The sequence below is a fragment of the Podarcis raffonei genome, chromosome 12 (genome assembly GCF_027172205.1).
Source record: "Podarcis raffonei isolate rPodRaf1 chromosome 12, rPodRaf1.pri, whole genome shotgun sequence".
NCBI classification, from domain to species: domain Eukaryota; kingdom Metazoa; phylum Chordata; class Lepidosauria; order Squamata; family Lacertidae; genus Podarcis; species Podarcis raffonei.
This window is the reverse complement of record NC_070613.1, coordinates 4,893,189-4,918,863: the sequence shown is the minus strand read 5'-3', so window position 1 is coordinate 4,918,863 and position 25,675 is coordinate 4,893,189. Positions and strand designations below refer to the sequence as shown.

General features: G+C 48.3%; 1 protein-coding gene across 1 annotated transcript in view; it reads left to right on the top strand.

Annotated features, from left to right (window-relative positions):
• PTH1R (parathyroid hormone 1 receptor) overlaps positions 1 to 20,854 on the top strand; it is a 144,843-nt gene extending 123,989 nt beyond the window's left edge. The window contains exons 8-13 of the mRNA XM_053409660.1: positions 6,448 to 6,508; positions 7,138 to 7,204; positions 15,582 to 15,676; positions 18,360 to 18,501; positions 18,618 to 18,659; positions 20,046 to 20,854. Coding sequence (XP_053265635.1) covers positions 6,448 to 6,508; positions 7,138 to 7,204; positions 15,582 to 15,676; positions 18,360 to 18,501; positions 18,618 to 18,659; positions 20,046 to 20,408 — 770 coding nt within the window. The 3' untranslated portion in view covers positions 20,409 to 20,854. The remainder of the gene's footprint in view (positions 1 to 6,447; positions 6,509 to 7,137; positions 7,205 to 15,581; positions 15,677 to 18,359; positions 18,502 to 18,617; positions 18,660 to 20,045) is intronic.
• Positions 20,855 to 25,675: the final 4,821 nt, after the last annotated feature.

Below are 25,675 nucleotides of genomic sequence, written 5' to 3'. Positions count from 1 at the left end.
GAATCTGAGGGCAGCGTAGGGGAGTATGACAGTGACCCGAGAGATTCCATGAGCTTCTCCAGCGACTCAGAAGATTCCCAGAAGGGGGCGCCGATGGTCAGGGCAAGGGGGGTCCCAGGGGGGACGCACCAGAAACAAGGGGCCAGCGGGGACTCCCAAAGCAGCAGCGGGAGATCAGGACCAGCTTCCCCACCAGAGCGTAGTGGGGGGGAAGAGTCCCATGTGTCAGGACCAGCGTCTCCTCCAGCGGGGAGAGAAGATGAGTCAGGGCTGACCACGCCTCCATCGGAGAGTGGGGAAACGGAGGGGAGGTCAGGTCCAGCTAGCCTCCCCGAAGGGGGGAGCAGTGACAGCAGCAGTGTAACGGTCAGAAGGAAGGTGGCAGGCTGGGCGCGCGCGCCAAGTTCGAATGTACAGGCGCGCGGGACAGCAGAAAACCCGGATTGGGAACCAGGTCCTAAAGCCCGAAGGAGGGAGGGGGAAGACTCAGGGGACTCAGCGTCAGAAGAGTCTAGGAAGGGCGAGACCCCGACGGACAGGCGGAACCAGAGGAGGAAAGAGCAAAGGAAGAGGTGGAGCAAGGCCAGAGTCTTAAACTGGTGTCTGGGGGGAGGAGATTCAGACGGAGCTTCAGCGGTTTAGAGTTTGAGACGTAGAGCTGCACGCTGCGGCTGTGAAAGCGAAACTGAACTTCAATAAAGACTTTCGTACATAACAATTATTATTATTATTATTATTATTATTATTATTATTATTTCAGCAGAGAAAAAGCACCATCTGTGCACAGGTTTTCTCTAGAAGCTGTTTGGGACAAGGTTGCATAAACCAGAACAATTATGATACCCAAGGATGCCTAGGCAAACTTGGGTTGTTTTCTCCCTTTTTATGTTTCCCTCTGAACAAAGAAATCATGCTCAGACTTTCATGTAAACAAGAAAATACAGTGGTACGTCCAGTTGAGCATGGGATCCATTCCAGAGCTCTGGTCGGATCCTGAGGAATTCACAACCAGGTGTGCCTGTTCTGCGCATGCGCACAGTGCAGTAGAGCTCTTCTGCTCATGCGCGCCGGGCGAAACCCGGAAAAATACTTTCGGGTTTGCCACAAGCGTAACCCAAAGGATATGCAACCAGAGGTGTACGTATCCAGAGGTACCACTGTATAAGGTTTACTCACATTAAAAGTCTTGTCAGGCTTCAACAGTTCCAGGGATGAAAATCAGGCAGGCAATAATTCTTAAAAGTTAGAAAAGTCCATAGTCCAGTTCAAAATGGAGTGTTCTGTTGGGAGGAGAGCCCCATTGCAGGTAAGAGACAGAGTGTGTAGTAAAAGAAAGAAGATTAAGTTTTTATTTTCCCCCTTCCTGCCACACAAGTTTAGGAAATATGACATCATGGAGTCCCCTGTTTGTGACTATCTGTCAACTACACATTTGTGATTTGCTGCAGATCCCCCTCACATTTCCAGGACCTTTGTGAGAATGAAATAAAAATGGCTCTACTCTGAGTAGGGCTAACATGGGATACAACCTATCGCTAACTGTGATGACTCCATGTTATCAGAATTTCTATAAGTTTCTGAGGTGATGTGGAGCTGAACAGGGAAGCCATTTTTCAACAGTGGCAACAAACCCTCAGGAACATATCGTAATGGAAACATAATTGTGTCTGGAGGGGCAACTTTGTTTGGTCTTAATAGCTAAAACAGGACAGCAATGGGTAGATGTTTCATTGATAACTTTTGATGTCTTGTGGCTACCACGGCACACCTATCTGCTTGGACGGAGCTAGAAAACAACATTTTGGGTTTAGAATATAGTCAGTAAACAAGGCGGATGTTTGCTGGGGCCTGGAATGGGGTCTCCAAGGGTGTGTTGCTTGCTTTGGGGAAAAACTGGTGAAGCCTTCAAAAAAAGCAAGCTCCATCTGCATGTTTTCCTTCTCCGCTTGTATATTTTCAAATAAACCCATGTGGCAAAAAGTAAAAACAGCAAGAACACACCACTTTCTTGTCCCAAGGAAGCTGAACTGGGCTGTCTCCTTCAGCTCAGGGCACCAGGAAGGTACAAAATTTAAGAACGGGGCCTGCATCTGTCCAGAGAGCGTAAGAGAAGGTCGAGGAGAGAGCCAGGCTTCCATTTTGAAACCACAAAAGCCGGTGTCCCTTGTTCTCCTGGGTTTGTCAACGTCACAAGGCAGGCTCACCTCTGCTGGATTGTGGGGTCATAGAATCATAGAATCATAGAGTTGGAAGAGACCACAAGGGCCATCGAGTCCAACCCCCTGCCAAGCAGGAAACACCATCAGAGCACTCCTGACATATGGTTGTCAAGCCTCTGCTTAAAGACCTCCAAAGAAGGAGACTCCACCACACTCCTTGGCAGCAAATTCCACTGTCGAACAGCTCTTACTGTCAGGAAGTTCTTCCTAATGTTTAGGTGGAATCTTCTTCCTTGTAGTTTGGATCCATTGCTCCGTGTCCGCTTCTCTGGAGCAGCAGAAAACAACCTTTCTCCCTCCTCTATGTGACATCCTTTTATATATTTGAACATGGCTATCATATCACCCCTTAGCCTCCTCTTCTCCAGGCTAAACATGCCCAGCTCCCTTAGCCGTTCCTCATAAGGCATCGTTTCCAGGCCTTTGACCATTTTGGTTGCCCTCCTCTGGACACGTTCCAGTTTGTCAGTGTCCTTCTTGAACTGTGGTGCCCAGAACTGGACACAGTACTCCAGGTGAGGTCTGACCAGAGCAGAATACAGTGGCACTATTACTTCCCTTGATCTAGATGCTATACTCCTATTGATGCAGCCCAGAATTGCATTGGCTTTTTTAGCTGCCGCGTCACACTGTTGGCTCATGTCAAGTTTGTGGTCAACCAAGACTCCTAGATCCTTTTCACATGTAGTGCTCTCAAGCCAGGTGTCACCCATCTTGTATTTGTGCCTCTCATTTTTTTTGCCCAAGTGCAATACTTTACATTTCTCCCTGTTAAAATTCATCTTGTTTGTTTTGGCCCAGTTCTCTAATCTGTCAGGGTCGTTTTGAAGTGTGATCCTGTCCTCTGGGGTGTTAGCCACCCCTCCCAGTTTGGTGTCATCTGCAAATTTGATCAGGATGCCCTTGAGTCCATCATCCAAGTCGTTGATAAAGATGTTGAATAAGACCGGGCCCAAGACAGAACCCTGTGGCACCCCACTAGTCACTCTTCTCCAGGATGAAGAGGAACCATTGATGAGCACCCTTTGGGTTCGGTCACACTGTTGGCTCATGTCAAGTTTGTGGTCAACCAAGACTCCTAGATCCTTTTCACAGGGAGCCCCTCATCCTGCTTTCTCCCACCCTTTTCCTTTCCCCTCTTCCTTCCGCTCACATCAAGAGGGGGGCCCTCCAAGGTCTATTTGAAGTTAGCAGGGGCTGCCTCAGGTACGTCGACGCCTGGAAGAGCGGCAACCTGCAATTTTCAGAGGAAGTGGAGTTGCAGTTGAAAACAGGATGTGGTGATGAAGTGTGCGCAGCTCATTAGCTGGAGCCGTTCTGTTTCCATGGAGTGGCGCTTCAGGGAAGGGAAGGTTCTCAAAATAGCCTAAGCTCATCAAGTACAAGGAGGGTGCGTGGCTGCGATAGCAGCCGACTCAGATGGCTTAAAAGAGGATTGGACAAATTCGTGTGGGAGAAGGCTGTCAGTGGCTGCCAGCCAGGATGACTATGTATGCCTCCACAGTTGCAGACCCTCCAGGTGTCCCTGTTTTCCAGGGAGAGTCCTGGATTTACAGAAGCCATCCTGGTTTCTGATTTGATCGTGGAATGTCCCGCTTTTCCTTAGGACGTCCCTGTTTTCATTATGGAAATATTGGGTGGTATGGATAGGATGTCCCTGTTTTCATTCTGGAAATATTGGAGGGAATGGATAGGATGTCCCTGTTTTCATTCTGGAAATATTGGAGGGAATGGGATAGGATGTCCCTGTTTTCATTATGGAAATATTGGGTGGTATGGATAGGACGTCCCTGTTTTCATTGAAGAAATATTGGAGGGCATGGATAGGACGTCCCTGTTTTCATTTTGGAAATATTGGAGGGTATATGCAGTTGGAGGCAGCAATGCTTCTGAAAACCAGTTGCTGGAACCCACAGAAGGAGAGTGCAAGCTCATGTTCTCCTCCCTAGGTTCCCAGATGCATTTGGTCAACCACCACGAGAAGAGTTTGCTGGACTAGATGGGCCATTGGCCTGATCCTGCATGCACTTCTTAGGTTCTCAAGGGAGGGGAAGTCTCTTCTCAGTGGCCTTTTCATTCTGACTGGGCATCTCTAGGATGCTGGAGGCAGAGACCCTCCTGCAGAAATAGTCATGGTTCTTTGACCCCCTGCAACCTCAGGCCACTGCCCCTCTGAGTGCGCCGATCTGGTCATTTGGCCCTTTCCATGGTTCATTCCAGTTGTGGATAGGGGGGAGGCAGCTCAGGGCCTCGGTCCGGTATAAACAGCCTCGGTCCAGTACACCTGAAGGGGTGTCTCCACCTCCATCGTTCTGCCCAGACACTGAGGTCCAGCTCCGAGGGCCTTCTGGCGGTTCCCTCGCTGCGAGAAGCCAAGTTACAGGGAACCAGACAGAGGGCCTTCTCGGTAGTGGCACCCGCCCTGTAGAATGCCCTCCCACCAGTTGTCAAAGAGAAAAATAATTACCAAGTTTTAGAAGACATCTAAAGGCAGCCCTGTTCAGGGAAGCTTTTAATGTTTAATAGGTTATTGTTTTTTAGTGTTTTGTTGGAAGCCGCCCAGAGTGGCTGGGGAAACACAGCCAGATGGGCAGGGCATAAATAATAAATTATTATTACTATTACTAGCAGCACCCCCTTGGCCAGCTTCAGCTGAGATGACCTGACCTTATAGGACCTGCATTGTACACACTGTGTTTATAGACTGGAGATGCACAGCGCATGCAATGTGGATGCTATAGAAGTCAATTTCGGCGATGCTACCCGTTGAGGTTTTCTGGAAACCGGGCAGTGCATGTGTCTGGGTGTGCAAGAGGGGGGCTGATCAATGGAGAACGTAAAAATACAATTTGTGCCCACGGACGCCGCTCTTTTCAGTGTAAGGTAAAGGTAAAGGGACCCCTGACCATTAGGTCCAGTCGTGACCGACTCTGGGGTTGCGGCGCTCATCTCGATTTATTGGCCAAGGGAGCCAGTGTACAGCTTCCGGGTCATGTGGCCAGCATGACTAAGCCGCTTCTGGTGAACCAGAGCAGCCCACGGAAACGCCGTTTGCCTTCCCGCCGGAGCAGTACCTATTGATCTACTTGCACTTTGATGTGCTTTCGAACTGCTAGGTTGGCAGGAGCAGGGACCGAGCAACGGGAGCTCACCCCGTCGCGGGGATTCGAATTGCCGACCTTCTGATCGGCAAGTCCTAGGCTCTGTGGTTTAACCCACAGCGCCATCCACGTCCCTCTTTTCAAAGTGTAAGGTAAAGGTAAAGGTAAAGGTACCCCTGCCCATACGGGCCAGTCTTGCCAGACTCTGGGGTTGTGCGCCCATCTCACTCAAGAGGCCGGGGGCCAGCGCTGTCTGGAGACACTTCCGGGTCACGTGGCCAGCGTGACATCGCTGCTCTGGCGAGCCAGAGCTGCACACGGAAACGCCGTTTACCTTCCCGCTATAAAGCGGTCCCTATTTATCTACTTGCACCCGGGGGTGCTTTCGAACTGCTAGGTTGGCAGGCGCTGGGACCGAGCAGTGGGAGCGCACCCCGCCGCGAGGATTCGAACCGCCGACCTTTCGATCGGCAAGCCCTAGGCGCTGAGGCTTTTACCCACAGCGCCACCCGCGTTTCAAAGTGTAAGCAGCAGCAAATAGAAACCCTCCAGGTCTCTGCCCCAAGGAGCTTACACATGTAATGGGGAGCTGTCAGCAGAGGGACAGGAAGAGCAAGGGCAATGCGGGAGGACTATGCAGTTTTGTGCTTCAGTTTTGGCTCTGAGGGTGGGTCGCTCCCAGTGGTACCAGTGGTTGGCCTGCCCTGGGTGCCTGCAACCCATGCTACACCACTGGAGGAACGTTTTCACCTGGCGCCTGAAGATGTGAAACGAAGGCGACAGGCGAACCTCCCTGTGAAGAGCATTCCTCCCAACGGGGAGCCACCACAGAAAAGGCCCTGTTCTCTTGTTGCCGCCCTCTGGGCCTCTCGTGGAGGAGGCGCACGAAGGAGGGCCTCAGATGAGGGTCTCAGGGTCCGGGTAGGTTCATACGGGGAGAGGCCATCCTTTTGCTATTGCGGTCCTGAGCCGTTTAGCTGCGCACAAAATGAAAACACGTCAGAGTATAAACTACTGAACTAGATGGACCCTATGGTCTGACTCAATATAAGACAGCTTCCTATGTTCCTGCAAAGTGACACTATAATTCCCCATTTTCACCCGTCTCAATTCCTTTTCTCTTCCAGGGCTCCCTGTTGTGTTTGTTACATTCTGGGCAACGTTAAGGGCGACGTTTGCAGACACAGAGTAAGTCTATAAGCTACTCTTTCCCTTTCTTAAAGAGCCCGGGGCACTATCCCAGCTCTTCTGCCTGGACACTGAGGTCCAGCTCCGAGGGCCTTCTAGCGGTTCCCTCGCTGCGAGAAGCAAAGCTACAGGGAACCAGGCAGAGGGCCTTCTCGGTGGTGGCACCCGCCCTGTGGAACACCCTCCCAGCAGATGTCAAAGAGAAAAACAACTACCAGACTTTTAGAAGACATCTGAAGGCAGCCCTGTTTAGGGAAGCCTTTAATGTGTGACATTTTAATGTATTTTTAATCATATATCCAACACAAAAAAACAGTGACAATTTGTTGTTGACGAAGGGCAGCTGGATACATATAGGGCCCCATTACCTTCAGTAGCTCAGGGCCTCATCGAACCTAAATCCAGCCCTGGGGCCGGCTCACCCAAGAGGCAACTGCCTCGGGCGGCAGAATCCATGGGGCAGCAGAACTCAGTGTAGATTTTCATCCCTCTCTTGTTCCTGAGGTTGATCTTCACTCACGCCTTCTTCCCTGGCAGGGGGTGGGGGCCCCTGTTTTGTGGTTCGCCTCAGGGGCCAAAATGCCCTGACTCTCACTTTGGCCTTGACGGCGTCCCTCTTTCCTCCCCAGGTGCTGGGATTTAAGTGCCGGCTACTTCAAATGGGTTATTCAGGTGCCTATTCTCATAGCTGTCATGGTAAGTCGAGAAGACTGGGGTCGGGAGAGAAGGAGAAGGGGAGATTCTTAGTCTGGGAGGGGGGCTCAAGAGCAAACAGGGGGTGGGAGCAGGATGCGGCCAGGAACAGTGTGAAAGTTGTTTATTATTATTATTATTATTATTATTATTATTATTATTATTATTACTTATTGAGTTTGCAACGTTCTTCTAAGCGTTCACCGTGGTTTCTGCTTATTAAAATGATGCACTTTCATTTTGTTACATAATTCTGTTTGGAAGCATAGTTCACCTATGCCAAGCGGCAAGATTTTGTGGGATGCAGTACTTATTATAATTATTATTATTATGCATTAATAACATTAGGCAAGTAAGAGGTGACATGATAGAAGTTCATACAATTTTGCACAGCATGGAAAAAGGGGAAGTTTTTCTCCTTCTCTCGTAACTTTAGAACATCTGAACATCCTACGAAGCTGAACGTTGGAAGATTCGGGACAGAGGGGGGGAAATAGACTTCTCCAAACAGCGCGTAGTTAAACTGTGGAACTCCTTGCCACAAGGGGAAGTGGTGGCCCAACACCTTCAATGGCTTTAAAAGGTACAGTGGTACCTTGGTTCTCAAACTTGGTCCGTTCCAAAACCAAAGCGTTCCAAAACCAAGACGCGCTTTCCCATAGAAAGCAATGCGAAACAGATTAATCCATTCCAGACTTTTAAAAACAACCCCCAAAACAGCAATTTGAGATGAATTTTACTATCTAACGAGGCCACCGATCCATAAAATGAAAGCAAGAATCAATGCACTGTACTACAAAATAAATAAGACAGTATAGTAGATGATAAAAATTTAAATTATTATTTGTTTCTTACCTGCACTGATGATAGTCCCTGTTTGGATGGGGGGCTTTTATCCATTTCCGCAGTCAAACAATCAATCAGTCAGTAGCTGAACTGGGTTCCACACAGTCACAAAAACAAATTAACTGAAAAAGCCTCAAAAACACAAATTAAATAACAAAAACAAAAGCGCCAAACTTAATCGGTTCTGGAAGTCAAACGAAATTTTCAAAAACCAAGGTGCAGCTTCTGATTGGTGCAGGCACCCCGAAAACAATAGCCAACAGCAGCATCGGATATTTGGCTTCCAACAAAAGTTCAAAAGCCGGAACACTCACTTCCGGGTTTTCGGCATTTGGGAACCAAGGTGTTTGAGTACCAAGGCATTTGAGAACCAAGATACCACTGTCTTTGACAAATATTCCATCTGCCTCATTAAGAGTCACTTTCACAGAACTATGCTTTCAATCTATTATTATTATTATTATTATTATTATTATTATTATTATTATGCATTAATAACATTAGGCAAGTAAGAGGCGACATGATAGAAGTTCATACAATTTTGCACAGCATGGAAAAGGGGGAAGTTTTTCTCCGTCTCTCGTAACTTTAGAACATTTGAACATCCTACGAAGCTGAACATTGGAAGATTCGGGACAGAGGGGGGGGGGAATAGACTTCTCCAAACAGCGCGTAGTTGAACTGTGGAACTCCTTGCCACAATGGGAAGTGGTGGCCCAACACCTTCAATGGCTTTAAAAGAGAATTGGACAAGTTCAGAGGGCAGAGAGCTATCAATGGCTTCCACAGTCAGAGGTGGAAATGCACAGTCACTATAAACCACAGGAGGGGAGAGTTGCTCTTGTGTTCGAATCCTACTTGCAGGTCTCCTATAGGCATATGACTGTGTGAAGAGAATGATGGACTAGAGGGGCCGTTGGCCTGACCCAGCACACTCTTCTTCTGTTCTTAAATCACTCTAGGCCAGCGGTTCTCAACCTGTGGGTCCCCAGATGTTGTTGGACTACAACTCCCATCATCCCTGAGCTTGCTAGCTAGGGGTGATGGGAGTTGTAGTCCAGCAACATCTGGGGACCCACAGATTGAGAAAGGCTGCTCTCAACCATGAGGACTAGTGTCAGGGGCTCAGGAGCAGAAGCACAGGGGAGAGAGCAAATAGAGAGCGGAGGAGAGGAATCCGAGGGGAGCGTAGGGGAGTATGACAGTGACCCGAGAGATTCCATGAGCTTCTCCAGCGAATCAGAAGATTCCCAGAAGGGGGCGCCTATGGTAAGGGCAAGGGGGGTCCCAGGGGGGACGCACCGGAAGCAAGGGGCCAGCGGGGACTCCCAAGGGAGCAGCGGAGGATCAGGACCAGCTCCCCCACCAGAGCGCAGTGGGGGGGAAGAGTCACATGTGTCAGGACCAGCCTCTCCTCCAGCGGGTTGAGAAGATGAGTCAGGGCTGACCACGCCCCCATCGGAAAGTGGGGAAACGGAGGGGAGGTCAGGTCCAGCTAGCCTCCCCGAAGGAGGGAGCAGTGACACAAGTGTAACGGTCAGAAGGAAAGTGGGAGGCTGCGCACGCGCGCCAAGTTCAAATGTGCAGGAGCGCAGGACAGCAGAAAACCCGGATTGGGAGCCAGGTCCTAAAGCCCGGAGGAGGGAGGGGGAAGAGTCAGGGGACTCAGCGTCAGAGGAGTCTAGGAAGGGTGAGACCCCGACTAGCAGGCGGACCCAGAGAAGGAAGGAACAGAGGAAGAGGTGGAGTAAGGCTAGAATCTTAAACTGGTGTCAGGGGGGAGGAGATTCAGATGGAGCTTCGGCGGTCTAAGGTTAAAGACGTAGCGTTGCACGCCGCGCGTGTGGAAGTGAAACTGAACTTCAATAAAGACTTTTATACTAAAGAAGGAAGCAGCGTTGGTCTTGTGTGAGCTGGGACCTTGGGCAGCGCTGACAACTAGAGTAAGATTACCAGATTTTTTCCCCCAATGAATCTGGGGACACTTTTCAATTTCTGACTAAATAGATGGATTTTGTCAGGGGACTGATTTGTAAATCCGGGGACTGTCCCCGGGAAATGGGGACGTCTGGTAACCTTAGACTAGAGCAGGGGTCAGCAAACTTTTTCAGCGGGGGGCCAGTCCACTGTCCCTCAGACCTTTGGGGGGCCAGACTATATTTTGAAGAAGAAAAAATGAACAAATTCCTATGCCCCACAAATAACCCAGAGATGTATTTTAAATAAAAGGACACATTCTACTCATGTAAAAACACGCTGGTTCCTGCACCGTCCGCGGGCCGGATTTAGAAGGCAATTGGGCCGGATCCGGCCCCCAGGCCTTAGTTTGCTTACCATGAACTAGAGACTTGCTTTATTTTCAGGAGGACCATCAGTCAGCAGCAGGTGCCATTCCCAGCTGCCTGTTGCACCAAAAGGCTTTGCAATATCCCCCTCTCAATTTTTTTAAAAAATAACTTTTTATTCAAAATTAAAACAAAACATATTATCCAGAAACATATCATCCTTATCCCCCCCCATTTTTCCTCCCCCCTCCCCCCCCACAGAACCTACCCCCCAACTTCCCTCAGTTCCAGTCTTTGATTTTTCTAAGAATGCTGTTTTCTGCATGTCACACAGTTGTATAGATCCTCAAACTATTTAGCTGATTATTATCAATAAAAAGTTTGTGGGTGTTTATTCAAAACCAGCCAAGGAGTCCAGTTCGCTTTGTTGTGTCTTCAGATACTTTGTAAAGGGTTCCCATTCATCTTTAAAGTCACAGTTATCCTTGTCCCTTAGCTTATATGTCAGTTTTGCCAGTTCTGCATAATACATCAATTTTTCTTGCCATGATTCTTTAGTTGGGGTTTCTTCAGTCTTCCAGCCTTGTGCTATTAAAACTCTCGCAGCCGTTGTCGCATACATGAAGATGTTTTTCAGCTTTTTTGGCAAATCTTTCCCTCAATATCCCCCTCTCTAATGACCTCCAGCCCTCTCTGCTCTCGTGGGCCTACTCTGTCCGTCTGTCTGTCTGTCTGTCTGTCTGTCTGTCTCTCGCTCGCTCCAGATCAGACAGAAGCCCTGACAGCAAAAGTGCATCTAAGAACATTTGCGCCAGCTGCAATCCAAACATCTTGCACTCATTTCCGTAATGTATTCCGAGTGCAGAACAGCCGATCTCTCTCTCTCTCTCTCTCTCTCTCTCTCTTTCTTTCTTTCTTTCTTTCTTTCTCACTCCGAGGCAGCCTTTTCGGCTTCAACACAGAGAAACCTCAGCCGCGGTTTTCTTCGCTCTACTGCAAAAGAATTCTCCCCCTTTCCCTCCCTTCCTCACCCCGGGGCACCCCGAAATCAAAAGGAAACAAAACTTGACAGGAAAGAGAGGTCATGTCCGGTTTGCAAAATCTCCCCCCAAAATGTTTCCGAGCTATTTTTTTTAAGGAAATTTGCCCCCCCCCCAAAAAAAATCAACACCTCTGGCATGGGTTTTCCCGGACATTTTTACCGATTTTCTGAAAATCCGCCCAGACGCTGTTTCTGACAGATGAATCCTAGATAAGTCCTGGAAATTCCAGACCTATGGCAGCCCTAAGTTGAGGCTACCAAAGAGACAAAACACTACGTGGACCACAGCTCAAACACTGAATAGGAACATTTGCAAAAATGGTCCACTGCTCTGGGATTTTCTCTGAAGAGCATCAACCCTTCATCCCATCTAAATCATTGTCTTCTATTCTTTTCTTCTTCTTTTTTTCAAAAAAAAAATCTTTATTATTTTTCACATAGACAAATATACCTGAGTTACATAACATATAAAACGGAAGACGATACAAATAAATAGAAACAATAAATTAAGAACAGATAAAGGAGCAAACATTAGAAAGTACAATCTATTACACTTACATGACAAATTAAAATATGTAACTTTCAATAGTTCTCATTAAACTACTGGTGTGATCTGTATTCTTCGCACGGATTCCTATTATTTTGTCTTATACGTGTATATATGATCCACTAATATATTTTATGTCATTCTTGGTTAACAGTTAGCTCTATATCTGCAAGTTATTATTCGTACAATATTCGTATTATTATTATTATTCGTATTATTATTCGTACAATACATTTTTAAGTATTCCTTAAGTATTTTCCATTCCCTATATATCTTCTGGTTTGACACTCCTCTAATTTTTCCAGTTAGTTTTGCTAGTTGCAGGTATTCTATCACGAGAGTTTGCCACTCTGTAATCATTGGTAAGATTTCATTCTTCCAATTTCTTGCCACTATTATTCTGGCTGCCCTGATTGCGTAAATCATTGTCTCCTCTTCATTGGACCATAAATTGGAAAGGCTTGTGGGCCCTGGCACTTCGCCGCACTAATCCTGCCAGATTCCTCCGTTGTCGTCCCGTCTCTTCCACCCTGCCTGGATTGCGAAGCATCCTTGTGTGGTCCGGGCTGTTGGCACCTCCTCGCGCCAAGGAAAAACCAGACCGGCGATTTCCAGCAAGGAAACGGACCGATGAAGAAAGTCAGAACATAAGAAAGGCCTGCAGGATCAGGCCAGCGGCCCGGCTTGTCCAGCACCCTGTTCTCACAGTGGCCAACCACCAGGTGCCGGGGGGGGACGCACAAGCAGGATTCGAACACAAGAGCCTTCTCCCCTCCTGTGGTTTCTGGAAGCTAGTATTAAAAAGCATTGCGTGGCGAGTTCCCAACTCCTCCCAGTGGAAATAATGACACATGACCCAATTATTAAGGTCAATAGGCTAAATAAGGCCACAACTTTATTGGTTACAGGTGATGAGCGGTATTGGCTTAGGCATTGGTCCTAACCGACTGCAGTGGTACCTCGGGTTACATACGCTTCAGGTTACATACGCTTCAGGTTACAGACTTCGCTAACCCAGAAATAGTGCTTCAGGTTAAGAACTTTGCTTCAGGATAAGAACAGAAATCGTGCTCTGGCAGCGCTGCGGCAGCAGGACGCCCCGTTACCTAAAGTGGTGCTTCAGTTTAAGAACAGTTTCAGGTTAAGAACGGACCTTCGGAACGAATTAAGTACTTAACCTGAGGTACCACTGTATATCCAACTTCAGCCAGTCTGCCTGAAGTCCGGGAAGGGTTAACCACCAGTAGGGGGAGTCCTGCTGGTGCACATCAACTAGGAACTCCCCCGGGGTCACTGATAGGGGGCGTGCCTTAGGCCCTCACCTCCCCAGGCTTCAGACAGGGCCACGCCCCCCAGAATCCTTTATCGGACTAGCCTTCACTATGCGGGGCAGGTGATGGCACTACTTCCCCTCTTCCATCTACCGAACTATTCCAATGCCTAACCGCCAGTACCCAGAAAGTTGTGATGATTTGCTACAAGGCAGGCAAAAACCAAGTGGCTGGTGCCAATTTGCCAAGTGGGAAAATTCCCACCAGGCCCCTCAACGGTGACCAACTGAGGTCCAAAGCAAGGTCAAAGAACGAGAACCTTATAGGGTGGGAGGGTGGGAAAAGCAGGAACAGCTGGCGGGCGGCAAAGAGGGAGATCCCCGGCTGTGTCCTGGTTTAAATATGGCAGGCCACGCCCCCAGAGCCAGCCGATTGGCTGGCCAGGGGGTGACGCGGTTGGGAATCCCCCCCAATCGTGCAGGGGCTGGGGCCTTGAAGCCCGCAACTCCACCTCCTCCGAATGGCGGAAGTGGCTTGGCTGCTTCCAACTGTGGAGGTATAGTCATCCTGGCTTAGTAACCATCGATAGCTCTCTATTCCATCTAAGTTGGTGGCCACGACAGTTTCCTGTGGAGATGAGTTCCATAGTTTAACTATGCGCCGAGTGAAGAAGGACTTTATCTGTCCCGAATCGACCAGCATTCAGCTTCCTAAGTTCTAGAGTTATGAAAGAGGGAGACAAAGCTTGTGCTATCCACCTTTTCCAAACCAGTCTCCCAGATTTTCAAGGTGTAAGATGAACACGTGGAATTTCTGCAAAGCTCAGGGAGGCTAATGTCACACGTACCAAGTGCAGCCTGACAATAAAATTGATAAGGACCAGTTTGTTGTTTAGTCATTTAGTCGTGTCAGACTCTTCGTGACCCCCTGGACCAGAGCACGCCAGGCACTCCTGTCTTCCACTGCCTCCCGCAATTTGGTCAAACTCATCTTGGCAGCTTCGAGAACACTGTCCCACCATCTCATCCTCTGTCGTCCCCTTCTCCTTGTGCCCTCCATCTTTCCCAACATCAGAGTCTTTTCCAGGGAGTCTTCTCTTCTCATGAGGTGGCCAAAGGATTGGAGCCTCAGCTTCAGGATCTGTCCTTCCAGTGAGCACTCAGGGCTGATTTCCTTAAGAATGGAGAGGTCTGATCTTCTTGCAGTCCATGGGACTCTCAAGAGTCTCCTCCAGCACCATAATTCAAATGCATCAATTCTTTGGCGATCAGCCTTCTTTATGGTCCAGCTCTCACTTCCATACATCACTACTGGGAAAACCAGAGCTTGAACTATACGGACCTTTGTTGGCAAGGTGATGTCTCTGCTTTTTAAGATGCTGTCTAGGTTTAGGAAGACCTTAACATTGGTTGTTCAAGGGGGGAAATGACTCTAGATAAGGTACAAGGAGCGTTCTGGCAGGTTCAGTGAAAATGGCCTGAGTAAAGTCACATTTCAAGGACTCTGGCTGGATGAAGAGATGGGATGATGGGATGGCAGATGTTGGTTGGCCCAGAGGCTGGAACAGCCAAGATGACTTGAAACATGAAATTTATTATGGTCAGAGACCAGCTTGAGAAACACCAATGGAACTACAACCCCAATAGAAAAACAAACATTTGAAACAATATACAGTGGCACCTTGGGTTAAGTACTTAATTCGTTCTGGAGGTCCGTTCTTAACCTGAAACTGTTCTTAACCTGAAGCACCACTTTAGCTAATGGGGCCTCCTGCTGCCGCCGCACCGCCGGAGCCCAATTTCTGTTCTTATCCTGAAGCAAAGTTCTTAACCCGAGGTACTATTTCTGGGTTAGTGGAGTCTGTAATCTGAAGCGTATGTAACCTGAAGCGTATGTAACCCGAGGTACCTCTGTACAACAATGGATTTTAAGTTTAAAAGTGTGATAGGGATAGAAACACATAAAAACTTTAAGATGGACTACCTTAGAGAAATGACCCAGAGTCGCCTGTGGATCCTAGTTTGGGAATTTTCTTAACAAACAAGATTGAATCAGGGGATGGTCTGCGCCTACAGATCTGTTGCAGAATCTGGTGACAATCCAGGTCGTGTTGTGGTCTTTGCCTAACCAAGATGACTTATTTTTTCCTATAAATAATGTGTAATAATGCAAAGCTTTTTTGCAAACTCCTTGGACTCTTCTCCTGCAGTGCATTACTGAATAAAGTCTGACCAGTTGGGGAATGGGTGTGACCCTCCTTGAACCCACCTCCCAGGGGAATTTCTCCCACAACAACTGACCCTTTTAGTAGTAGAAGCAGGAGAGTGGTTTCCAGAGGCCTCTCTCCATGGCAATATTTCAAAACGCTTTGTCTCTCTTTCTCCCCCAGGCAAATTTTATCCTTTTCATCAAAATTCTCAGAGTCCTCGCAACCAAACTCCGAGAAACAAACGCAGGGAGGTGCGACACGAGGCAACAGTACAGGTAAGTTCTTGGGGCTGTCCTACATTGCAGGGAGGTTTCGGAGAAGGAGAATGTCCACAGCCTATACATATAATGGGAGCTATTAAGACAAGGATGGGGAACTTATAGACTTCCATAAACTGCTAGACTAAGACACTGGCCATTGGCCATGCTGACTGGGGCTGATTGCAGATGGAGTCCAAAAACCACTGAAGATGCTCTGTTTCCCAGTCCATGCACTACGAGACAGTATGGTGGTGGTGCCGGCAAAGCCTCTGGCAGCGATTGGCTGAGCTACCCTGATGTCACAGAAGGCAGAGGTTCCATTGGCTGAACTGCTGAATTCTTGAAACTTTCCCATTCATTTGCCTATTATTATTATTATTATTATTATTATTATTAGTAATAGTAATAATAGTAGTAATAGTAATTAGTAATTAGTAGTAATAGTAGTAATAATAATAGTAATAGTAATTAGTAATTAGTAGTAATAGTAGTAGTTAGTAGTAATAGTAGTAATAGTAATTAGTAGTAATAGTAGTAATAGTAGTAATAATAATAAACCACAGAGCCTAGGACTTGCCGATCAGAAGGTCGGCGGTTCGAATCCCTGCAACGGGGTGAGCTCCTGTTGCTCGGTCCCTGCTCCTGCCAACTCAGCAGTTAGAAAAGCACGTCAAAGTGCAAGTAGATAAATAGGTACCGCTCCGGCGGGAAGGTAAATGGCGTTTCCGTGTGCTGCTCTGGTTCGCCAGAAGCGGCTTAGTCATGCTGGCCACATGACCCGGAAGCTGTCTGTGGACAAACGCCGGCTCCCTCTGCTAATAAAGTGAGATGAGCACCGCAACCCCAGAGTCGGGGGGTGATGTGGAGCAGTGGAATGGACTCCTTTGGAAGGTGGTGGACTCTCCTTCATCAGATATTTTTAAACACCTGTTGGCTAGTCATCTGCTGGGGATTCTTCAGCTGTGATTCCTGCATGGGTTGAAAGCTTTAGCAAGAACTTTCTGAAGGCAAGGGCTGTTTGACAATGGAATGGACTCCCTCAGGAAGACGGACTCTCCTTCCTCAGAGGTTTTTAAAATAAGAAGCTGTGATTCCTGAATCGGAGGGGGTTGGACTGGATGAGACCTGTGGGTCCCTTCCAATGATTCTATGAACTTCCTAGCTCTCTGCCACCTACCAGCCAAGCCGCCATGTTGGTTCTTAAAAGGGTCCTCCTTCAAGCAGATCTCTGCTCAGCCTTAACAGATCACAGCTACATCTGAGTAATCCTGGCTAAGCTAGAGGTCCACATTCGTCAGATTGGCCGAGTTTGTTTAGAAGAAAAAAGAGGGTGGGGAGGGAAGAGGGAACCTTGAGAACTTGGAAGGAAAATGTTTAATTTAAAGCAGGAGGAGGGAGTTTGCACCAGCTGCCATTGGCAATAAAAAAAAGGCCAAGCCTCGTTTTCCAGCCTCACTGAGGCCTATCATCCACCTATTGATTTATTACACACTATTTGAGGCTTGTTACTCATTATGGTTTTGGAGGCTCTTGGCTGTTTTGTTTTGCTTTTAATGATGTTTTCCTCAACATCCAGCCCCTATTCGCTGCAGAAGAGGCTGGGCCTCTGTGCAGCCGGTGCCCCTTCGTAATTGCCTCCATGCTGCGGCAACCGTTGGCAGAGAATTTCCTGCCCCTCCCTCTCCCTCCTGCCTCTGTCAGCATCATTTCCCGTCAGTGTTCCTTTGGGGAGCACCGCTCCTGAATGGTACCAGATGTCCTCATCCGCTCAGACGTTCTGAGGCGCTTTCTGCTACCTTTGCTCCCAGTAAGTTTCCGAGCACAATTCAAAGTGTTGGTGCTGACCTTTCAAGCCCTAAACAGCCTTGGTCCAGTACACCTGAAGGAGCGTCTCCACCCCCATCGTTCTGCCCGGACACTGAGGTCCCAATCCCAGATGTCCTAATTTGTCTCCCACACTCTGGACACCCAGAATGTGGGATCAAAAGATGGACTTTTTTCATTCCACGCTGTGGCATGAGTCAATTGGCTCACACCAGAGTGTGGGACCAAGAATAGAAGTGAAAACCTACCTTGTCTCTGCCCGTTGCTACTCTTGGTGCTGACCTTGAAAGCCCTAAAAGGCCTTGGTCCAGTAGACCTGAAGGAGCATCTTCACCCCCCATCATTCAGCCTGGACACTGAGGTCCAGCTCCGAGGGCCTTCTGGCGGTTCCCTCCCTGCAAGAAGCCAGGTTACAAGGAACCAGGCAGAGGGCCTTCTCGGTGGTGGCACCCGCCCTGTGGAACGCCCTCCCGTCAGATGTCAAGGAAATAAACAACTATTTGGCTTTTAGAAGACATCTGAAGCATAGATTTGATCCAAGGTGGGAAGAGTGCACCCAATTATTCTCTCCGCAGTCTTTACAACCCTGGACAGCATTGTTTTTTCCCTGGCCATGCAGCTCCCAAACCACACACAGAGACCGTAAGTTAATGCACTCTCCACAGTACAATGGTAAAATGCCATCAACAAGTCCTTTGAGAGATTATTTTCCCGGAGGATTCTCAGAAAATATAACCTCTGCTGTGCCCTCTTCATCAGGTCTTTGCTGTTTCCTCCTCACACCTGGATGTCGGTATTTCATTATGGTTCGTGGTTTGGAAACAAATTCAGCTGCTCTTAACGTTTTCCCTTTCCTCTCTGCTCTCTTCTGCAGGAAGCTACTGAAATCCACCCTGGTCCTCATGCCTCTTTTCGGAGTTCATTATATTGTTTTTATGGCTATGCCGTACACCGAAGTGTCAGGGATCATCTGGCAAATTCAAATGCACTATGAAATGCTCTTCAACTCTTTCCAGGTACGGGGTTCTCTGTCCATGTTCTCTTCCAAACTCAGAGGATATCTGTGCTTAGGTGAAATAGACATGTGCTGAGTCAACATTAATTTGTCGTTTCTTCTCCTCCTCTTTTCTAGGGGTTTTTTGTCGCCATTATCTATTGCTTTTGCAACGGGGAGGTAAGTTTCTCACAGCCTAAGTTACATCTTCCAGGGCCCAATGTGGGTGTAGATTGTTTTCCTCCAAGCTCCTGGGGAGAAGCGCTGAGTGGGTTGAAAGTTTCAAATGCTCCCTAATATTTGTTTTTAAAAAATACTATCTCCTGATATTCAGAGAGGTAGATCCGAGGAGGCCAAAATGGGGCTGGAGTGGGGGACAAACCTTTAAGAATCTGTCTCATTTGAGTTGCGGTATAAGAAGTTAAACGATCTTGCTACTGCTGAAAGGATAACCTTCGAGATTGCCAGGATGAAAGAAAGAGCCAGCAGAACCATTTTGCAGGACTTTAAACACAAGATAAAAACGGTGACCTATGCAACTCCTTACCTGCACCTAAGAAAGAAATATAGCTCTCCTAAATGATGTGTTCGTTTAACATATCTGTGCAGAATTGCACTTACCATTATTGTACAAGCATCTTCTCTCTGATGCCTGGATAGCTCAGTTGGTTAGAGCGGGGCTTTGGTAACGCCAAGGTTGCAGGTTTGATCCCCGTATGGGACAGCTGCATATTTCTGCATGCCAGCTCTACAATTCTATGGTGATGGTCTTATTAGGTGAAATAGCCTTGATCCATGTGCTGAATGGTGCCTGGTCCTGAATGGGGTGACTGTGACCCTGAAGGACCAGGTGCGCAGCCTGGGAGTCATTTTGGACTCACAGCTGTCCATGGAGGCCCAAGTCAATTCTGTATCCAGGGCAGCTGTCTACCAGCTCCATCTGGTACGCAGGATGAGGCCCTTCCTGCCCGCAGGCTGCCTCACCAGAGTGGTGCATGCTCTGGTTATCTCCCGCTTGGACTACTGCCATGCGCTCTATGTGGGGCTACCTTTGAAGGTGACCCGGAAACTACAACTAATCCAGAATGCCGCAGCTAGACTGGTGACTGGGAGCGGCCACCGAGACCACATAACACCGGTCTTGAAAGTGTTGCTGCTGACCTTTAAATGGCCTCGGCCCAGTAGACCTGAAGGAGCATCTCCAGCCTGGACACAGAGATCCAGTTCCAAGGGCCTTCTGGCAGTTCCCTCCCTGCAAGAAGTAAGGTTACAGGGAACCAGGCAGTGGGCCTTCTTGGTGGTGGCGCCCGCCCTGTGGAATGCCCTCCAATCAGATGTCAAGGAAATAAACAACTACTTGACTATCTGAAGGCAGTCCTGTTTAGAGAAGTTTTTAAGTTTGGTGTTAAAAACTGAAGAAAGTGGCTGGATAAACCCAGCCAGGGGTATAAATAATGTATTATTATTATTATTATTATTATTATTATTATTATTATTATTATTGTGTCCTTGTGTTGAATTTTTATTTTTAAGTAACGAGGCACCTTTCTTTCTCCTCCTCTCCAGGTTCAAGCAGAGATAAAGAAGTCGTGGAGCAGATGGACGTTAGCGCTTGACTTTAAGCAGAAAGCTCGCAGTGGGAGCACCACCTACAGCTACGGGCCCATGGTGTCTCACACCAGCGTGACCAACGTCACCGCGAGAGGCGGGATCGCCCTGCAGCTCAATTCAAAACTCCTTCCAGGAGCCCTCAACGGACACCGGAACTTGCCGGGATACGTCAAAAATGGCTCCATTTCGGAGAACTCTATGCCTTCCACTGGACCGGAACAGTACAACAAAGACGAGGAGTATCTCAATGGGTCGGGACTCTACAACGGAGACCGGCCAACGGTCCTTGTGGAAGAGGAAAAGGAGACGGTGATGTAAAGGGGTGGGTGGGAGGAATGGTCAAACGTCCAAAGGATAAGTGACCCAGGAAGCACTGGGTGTTCACAGGAATCCCCGGCCAATCACTGAATGCCGAGGTTCTTCAGACATTTTTTCCCCGGTTCTTCGGAACGAGGTATTGAGTTCTGCGGGGAAATGCAGGTCCGCGGTCCGATCACACACACACACAAACACACACACACTTTTGTTCCCTGACTTGCTCTCTCGCTTTCTCATGGTGTTCATGAAGGCAAGGGCTCTTCAGACCCAGGAGAGCTCGTCGTTCCCGGTTAAAATGAAGGAGATCCTCCGAGTTTACAAAGACAGCGCTTTGAGCTTTATCTGCCACTGAAATAGAAACGGAAGAAGATGTCGTGCGTCACGTTTTGGCGCCAAGAGAGTGAAGGGTAGAGCATCATTGTCTGGTGGTGGCTTGCCCCAAGGCCTTCCTGGGCCTTCCTGAACGTGACCGTTTCCCATGTTTATTGGAAAGAAACAGGGTTTGTCATGCGGTCGATCCATCCAAGAGGGGTTCAGCCCAATGAACCCTCACTTCTGGCTGTCGCTCACTGGGGTCTGCTTCCAGGAAGGGCTTTAAATAGTTGTTCCTCCTTTGATTAAGGTCCAGTCCTCGAAAGACCTGGTTGCATGTTCCTACGGGAAGCAGGAAACCTTTCATCTGAACAATGTGGGGGTTTTACTCCCGGTAATTCACTTTAATAACAGCCAAATGGGAGTCGTGGAGGGTCATTAGTCTGAGCTGAGCTGAAACTTTGAGTGAAAGGAGTCAGTACAATTGGACGGAAGCAGCCGAGAGCTGGCAGCCCAGCTTTCACGGCCATCTCATCCATTCTGTTTTGTGGGTAGCAGAGGGGGGAATCTGTGCTCCAAATTGTATGTGCTTTTTTGTCAGTTTGGCTGTCAATTTCGTTGCCGCCCGCCCAGCGCAAAAGAATCCTGGAAATTGTAGTCTGGTGGGCACCTCAATCATTCTTGTCCTCTCCCAGAATGATAATTTCCAGTATCCCTGGAAAGGGAATGTCCTTGATAACCAATTTAAATCGGAAATGTAAAGGCACCCTAAAAAACAGCGGGGTCAGGTGGAAGTGAGGAGGGTTTGATAGCAGTGAGGGGTGAGTTATCCTATGAAGAAGCTTCTTGACTGGCCCATTTTGCAGATCCAGGATGAGGGGGATGCCTTTGGCCTTCTGGATGCTGCTAGACTACAACTCCCATCATCTGTACACACCACTGGCCATGCAGGGGCTGATGGGAGATGTAGTCCGACAGGTTCTGGAGGCCCACCCCTGTACTAGATTGTGGGAGCCGCATTTTGGACCGTTGCGTTTTCAAGAGATGCTGGAGCAAATATCTGTATTGCCCAGGTGTTCCATATTCTCCAAGGATGAAGGGAAGTTGGCTAAAAGTCATAGGAAGGGCAGAGGTGATGGTGCGAAGCAGGGGTGGTCACCTCCGCCTACCCAAAAAGCCATGCTGAATATCCTACCTCTGCTGTCATAGCACCTAATGGGGACAAATCACAAGACCTTTTTGGACATGGTGGTTCACGGTCGTCCAACAGCAGGGCCGGCCCAAGACAAGATGGCACCAAGGACAAGATGGCGCCCTCCAATTCCACTTGTAGAATCCAATGGGGCTGGCAGTGAACTCATACTTCCAGCACCAACAATGGAACAGCGTATCTCTACCATATTTGGGGGTTCAATAGGCCATCTTAGGGGGACCTGAGCAGGCTGCCCTGGGGGACTTAGGGGAATGGTGATAGCTGCTTCCTTGCCCCCAGTATCCTGGCACAGGTCAGAAATTTGACTATGGCCTTGGCCACTGGCAAAATTCCAACCTGATCTGGCTCACCCAGGTAACCACCACTTGAAAACTGGTTGTGCGAATTGTTTCTCAAAATCTTCAAATTCCAAAGATTAGAGAGCAACTCAACCCTGTCCACATTTACACAGGCGTTAATCCCACTGATTTTAATGGGGTCATCGTCTTAGGATCATGGCCCCACTTGGGGTGGGAATGTCTGCCCTGCAGACACCTCTTGATTTTATACCACTTTGATGGTCATGGGCTCCCCTAATGAATTCTGGGAGTTGTAGTTCAGCACAGAGGCTGAGAATGCTCTGTTTGGGATGCTGGGGCCCTTTCTGAGAACTACAGTTCCCTGCTCAGAGGGAATAAATCCTAAACCAGATTCAGTATGTAGCACAGATATTCTCTGTGGGCCACAGTCAGGCTCTTTTGTCTTCTCCTTTTGCAACCAAGCCAAACTCCGGAAGTAAAAGATCCCTTTGCTAAACTGCAACTGATGCAAAATTTCCAAACATGCTTAATAATAATCAAATTGCATAAAACAATTAGGAAATCCCATATCTTAAAAAAAGCCCTATTAAAATGAGTTCCGTTGATATCCTTCCTTCACTCCCCATGGGAGCAAATTCTTCAGCACCTAAGAGCCTACAGTCTTAGTTATTGTGGGAGAGAGTTAAAAAGACATTTAAAACTGGCTTACACACCTCAAGTGAATTTACTGTATTTTTCGCTCTATAAGACGCACTTTTCCCCCTTCAAAAATTAAGGGGAAATGTGTGTGCTTCTTATAGAGCGAATGCAGATTCCTTGGCTTCAGCAATAGCAACGCGAAGCCTCCGAAGCACAGAGGGAGCGCTCCCCCTGCGCTCCGGAGGCTTCGCGTTGCTTTCGCTGAAGCCCCCGGAGCGCAGGGAACTCCCGCTGCGCTCCGGAGGCTTCAGGCAGCTATCCACAAGCCTTTGGAGTGCAGCAGGAGTTCCCGCAGCGCTCCAAAGGCTTGCGGATAGCCGCCTGAAGCCTGGAGAGCGAGAGGGGTTGGTGTACACTGATCCTTCTTGCTCTCCAGGCTTCGCTTCGCTGGAGAGGCGCTGCACAGTTTTCCCTCTCTGCACAGCGCCCCTTCAGCGAAGCGGGAGGAGAAATGGAAGGGGCTCCGGTTCTCCTGCCGCTTCGCTGAAGAGGCGCTGAGCAGAGAGGGGGAGAATTTTTTTTTCTGTTCTCCCCCTCCTATGGTCCGGTGCGTCCTATAGAGCGAAAAATACAGTACCTTAATGAACCCAAGAGCAGATTTGGGGAATAAGGCGTGATGGAGCTGTCCATTGTAAAAGGAAACCATGTCAGGGTCTGTAAGAGAGTTGAAAAGTGCCTTGGTTTTTTTCCCTCCCATCAAGTTGTTTGATTTCTCCTCTCTTCAGCCAGAAGACCAGGAGGGTCAACGCGCCTATTCTGCAATTTTAAAATATAGATATATTGATCCTGTCCCCAAAAGAGGCTGAAAGCTGCAACCCGTATCAGTTACCCAGATTTCCACAGTTGAGCTTATTTTGCATAATTTATTCCCTGTATTTCCTATTTTGCATAATTTATGGTGGCACGGCTAGTCGTGAGGAAGGGGAGGAGCTAAAATGGTCTGAAGCCCCGCCCACACACCAAAGCTCCACAGCACCAGAAAGCTTATTCGTTCTTCAATCTGGCTTCTGAGATTTTGCTGATTTACCTGTGCATTCTCAGATGTTCACGGCTAGAAACTTGCTCTCTTTTTAAGGAAAGGAAAGGAAACTGAAATCAACAGGTGGTATCACGTCCTGTGATTAAATCCACACACACACCACACTTCCACAAAAGCACAACACGCAACTGGAGGTCCATTGGGGATTTTTTAAGCAGAGGTTCGGTGGCCACCTGTCAGGTATTCTTCAGCTGTCATTCCTTCATTGTGAGGGGTTGGACTAGATGACTCTTAGAGCCCCTTCCAACTTTTAAAGTCTATGATTCTAAGTAAGATTAAGGTAAAGGGACCCCTGACCATTAGGTCCAGTCGTGGCCGACTCTGGGGTTGCGGCGCTCATCTCGCTTTATTGGCCAAGGGAGCCAGCGTACAGCTTCCGGGTCATGTGGACAGCATGACTAAGCCACTTCTGCGAACCAGAGCAGCGCACGGAAACGCCATTTACCTTCCCGCCGGAGCGGTACCTGCTAGGTTGGCAGGAGCAGGGACCGAGCAACGGGAGCTCACCCCGTCACAGGGATTTGAACCACCAACCTTCTGAATGGCAAGTCCTAGGCTCTGTGTTTTAACCCACAGCGCCACCCGCGTCCCTATGATTCTAAGCAGCTGTGAGTTTATACAAAAGCAGCTGGTGATGGAGTTGGGTAGGATTCTATGTCATTGAAACCTGGGTCTGCTTCTGTATTTCCATCTCACTTGCAAGCAGATCAGGGGGTCCTTGGCCGTTCTCCAACAAAATGCAGGGCCACAGCAACCCAAATGGAAGATCTCTTTTCTTGAGAGTCCTGCCAGGAAGCCCCTTTTTCCTGTAGGAGCTGGGGGCAAGACATCTGAAAGCTTTCACTGATGCCCTAAAGCCTGCCTTCCATTGATGGTCAACTGTCAGGAATTCTGACAGTGGGAACTGGGTCCCTTCCAACTCTGCAATTCTATGACTTTTCCATCTGTCTTTGGTTTCAACATGTGGAAGGGGTAGCTTAGATGCTAGCCCGACCACAAACATGTGCTACCTCTGAGCGTAAATTCTGATCTCCCCCAATATTGCTATTAGGTTTGTTGTTTTCCCCGTTAAATGGAGCTGTACCCACAACTTATTCCTGTGGCAAAATGTAGAATGCTGGAGGGACTTGGATTTGGGGCCACTGGCAGACCAGGTGTGCTTAGCTGGTTGAAGGAAAATGGCGGTGTTCATGTCTGCAGATGCAAGCACAGGGTGGGTTTTCCATTGCTCCTGGTCGTAGGAAACCCTCTGCCATGTGCTTAAGAACATCAGAAAAGCTCTGATGGATCAGACCAGTGGCAACCCTAGTCTACCATCCTGTTTTCCAAAGCAGGATCTGAGCACAAGTGCCCTCTCCCCTTCTCTGGTTTTCAGCACCTGGTATTCAGAAAGATTACTACTTCCAGGCTGGGATTAGACTTAGTTTTTAAGTTGCTCCTCAATCTCCCTACAAAGTTTCTAATGTCAACAAGGCAAGTTCAGATCAGGTCCAAACTCGATTCAACATGCATTTGAAATAGAATCAATCTTATCTTATCTTCCTAAAACGATGGTGCAGACCGCAAGGCAACTGACCTTTGAAATTTGCACGTCTCTGAATTTTGCAATCGAGTTCTACAATCGTCGCTACAGCAAACGTGTATGATTTGGGGGGGTGCTTGAAAAAGCCTGTTTTAGTGAAAAAGTGGCATCCGAAAAGCATGA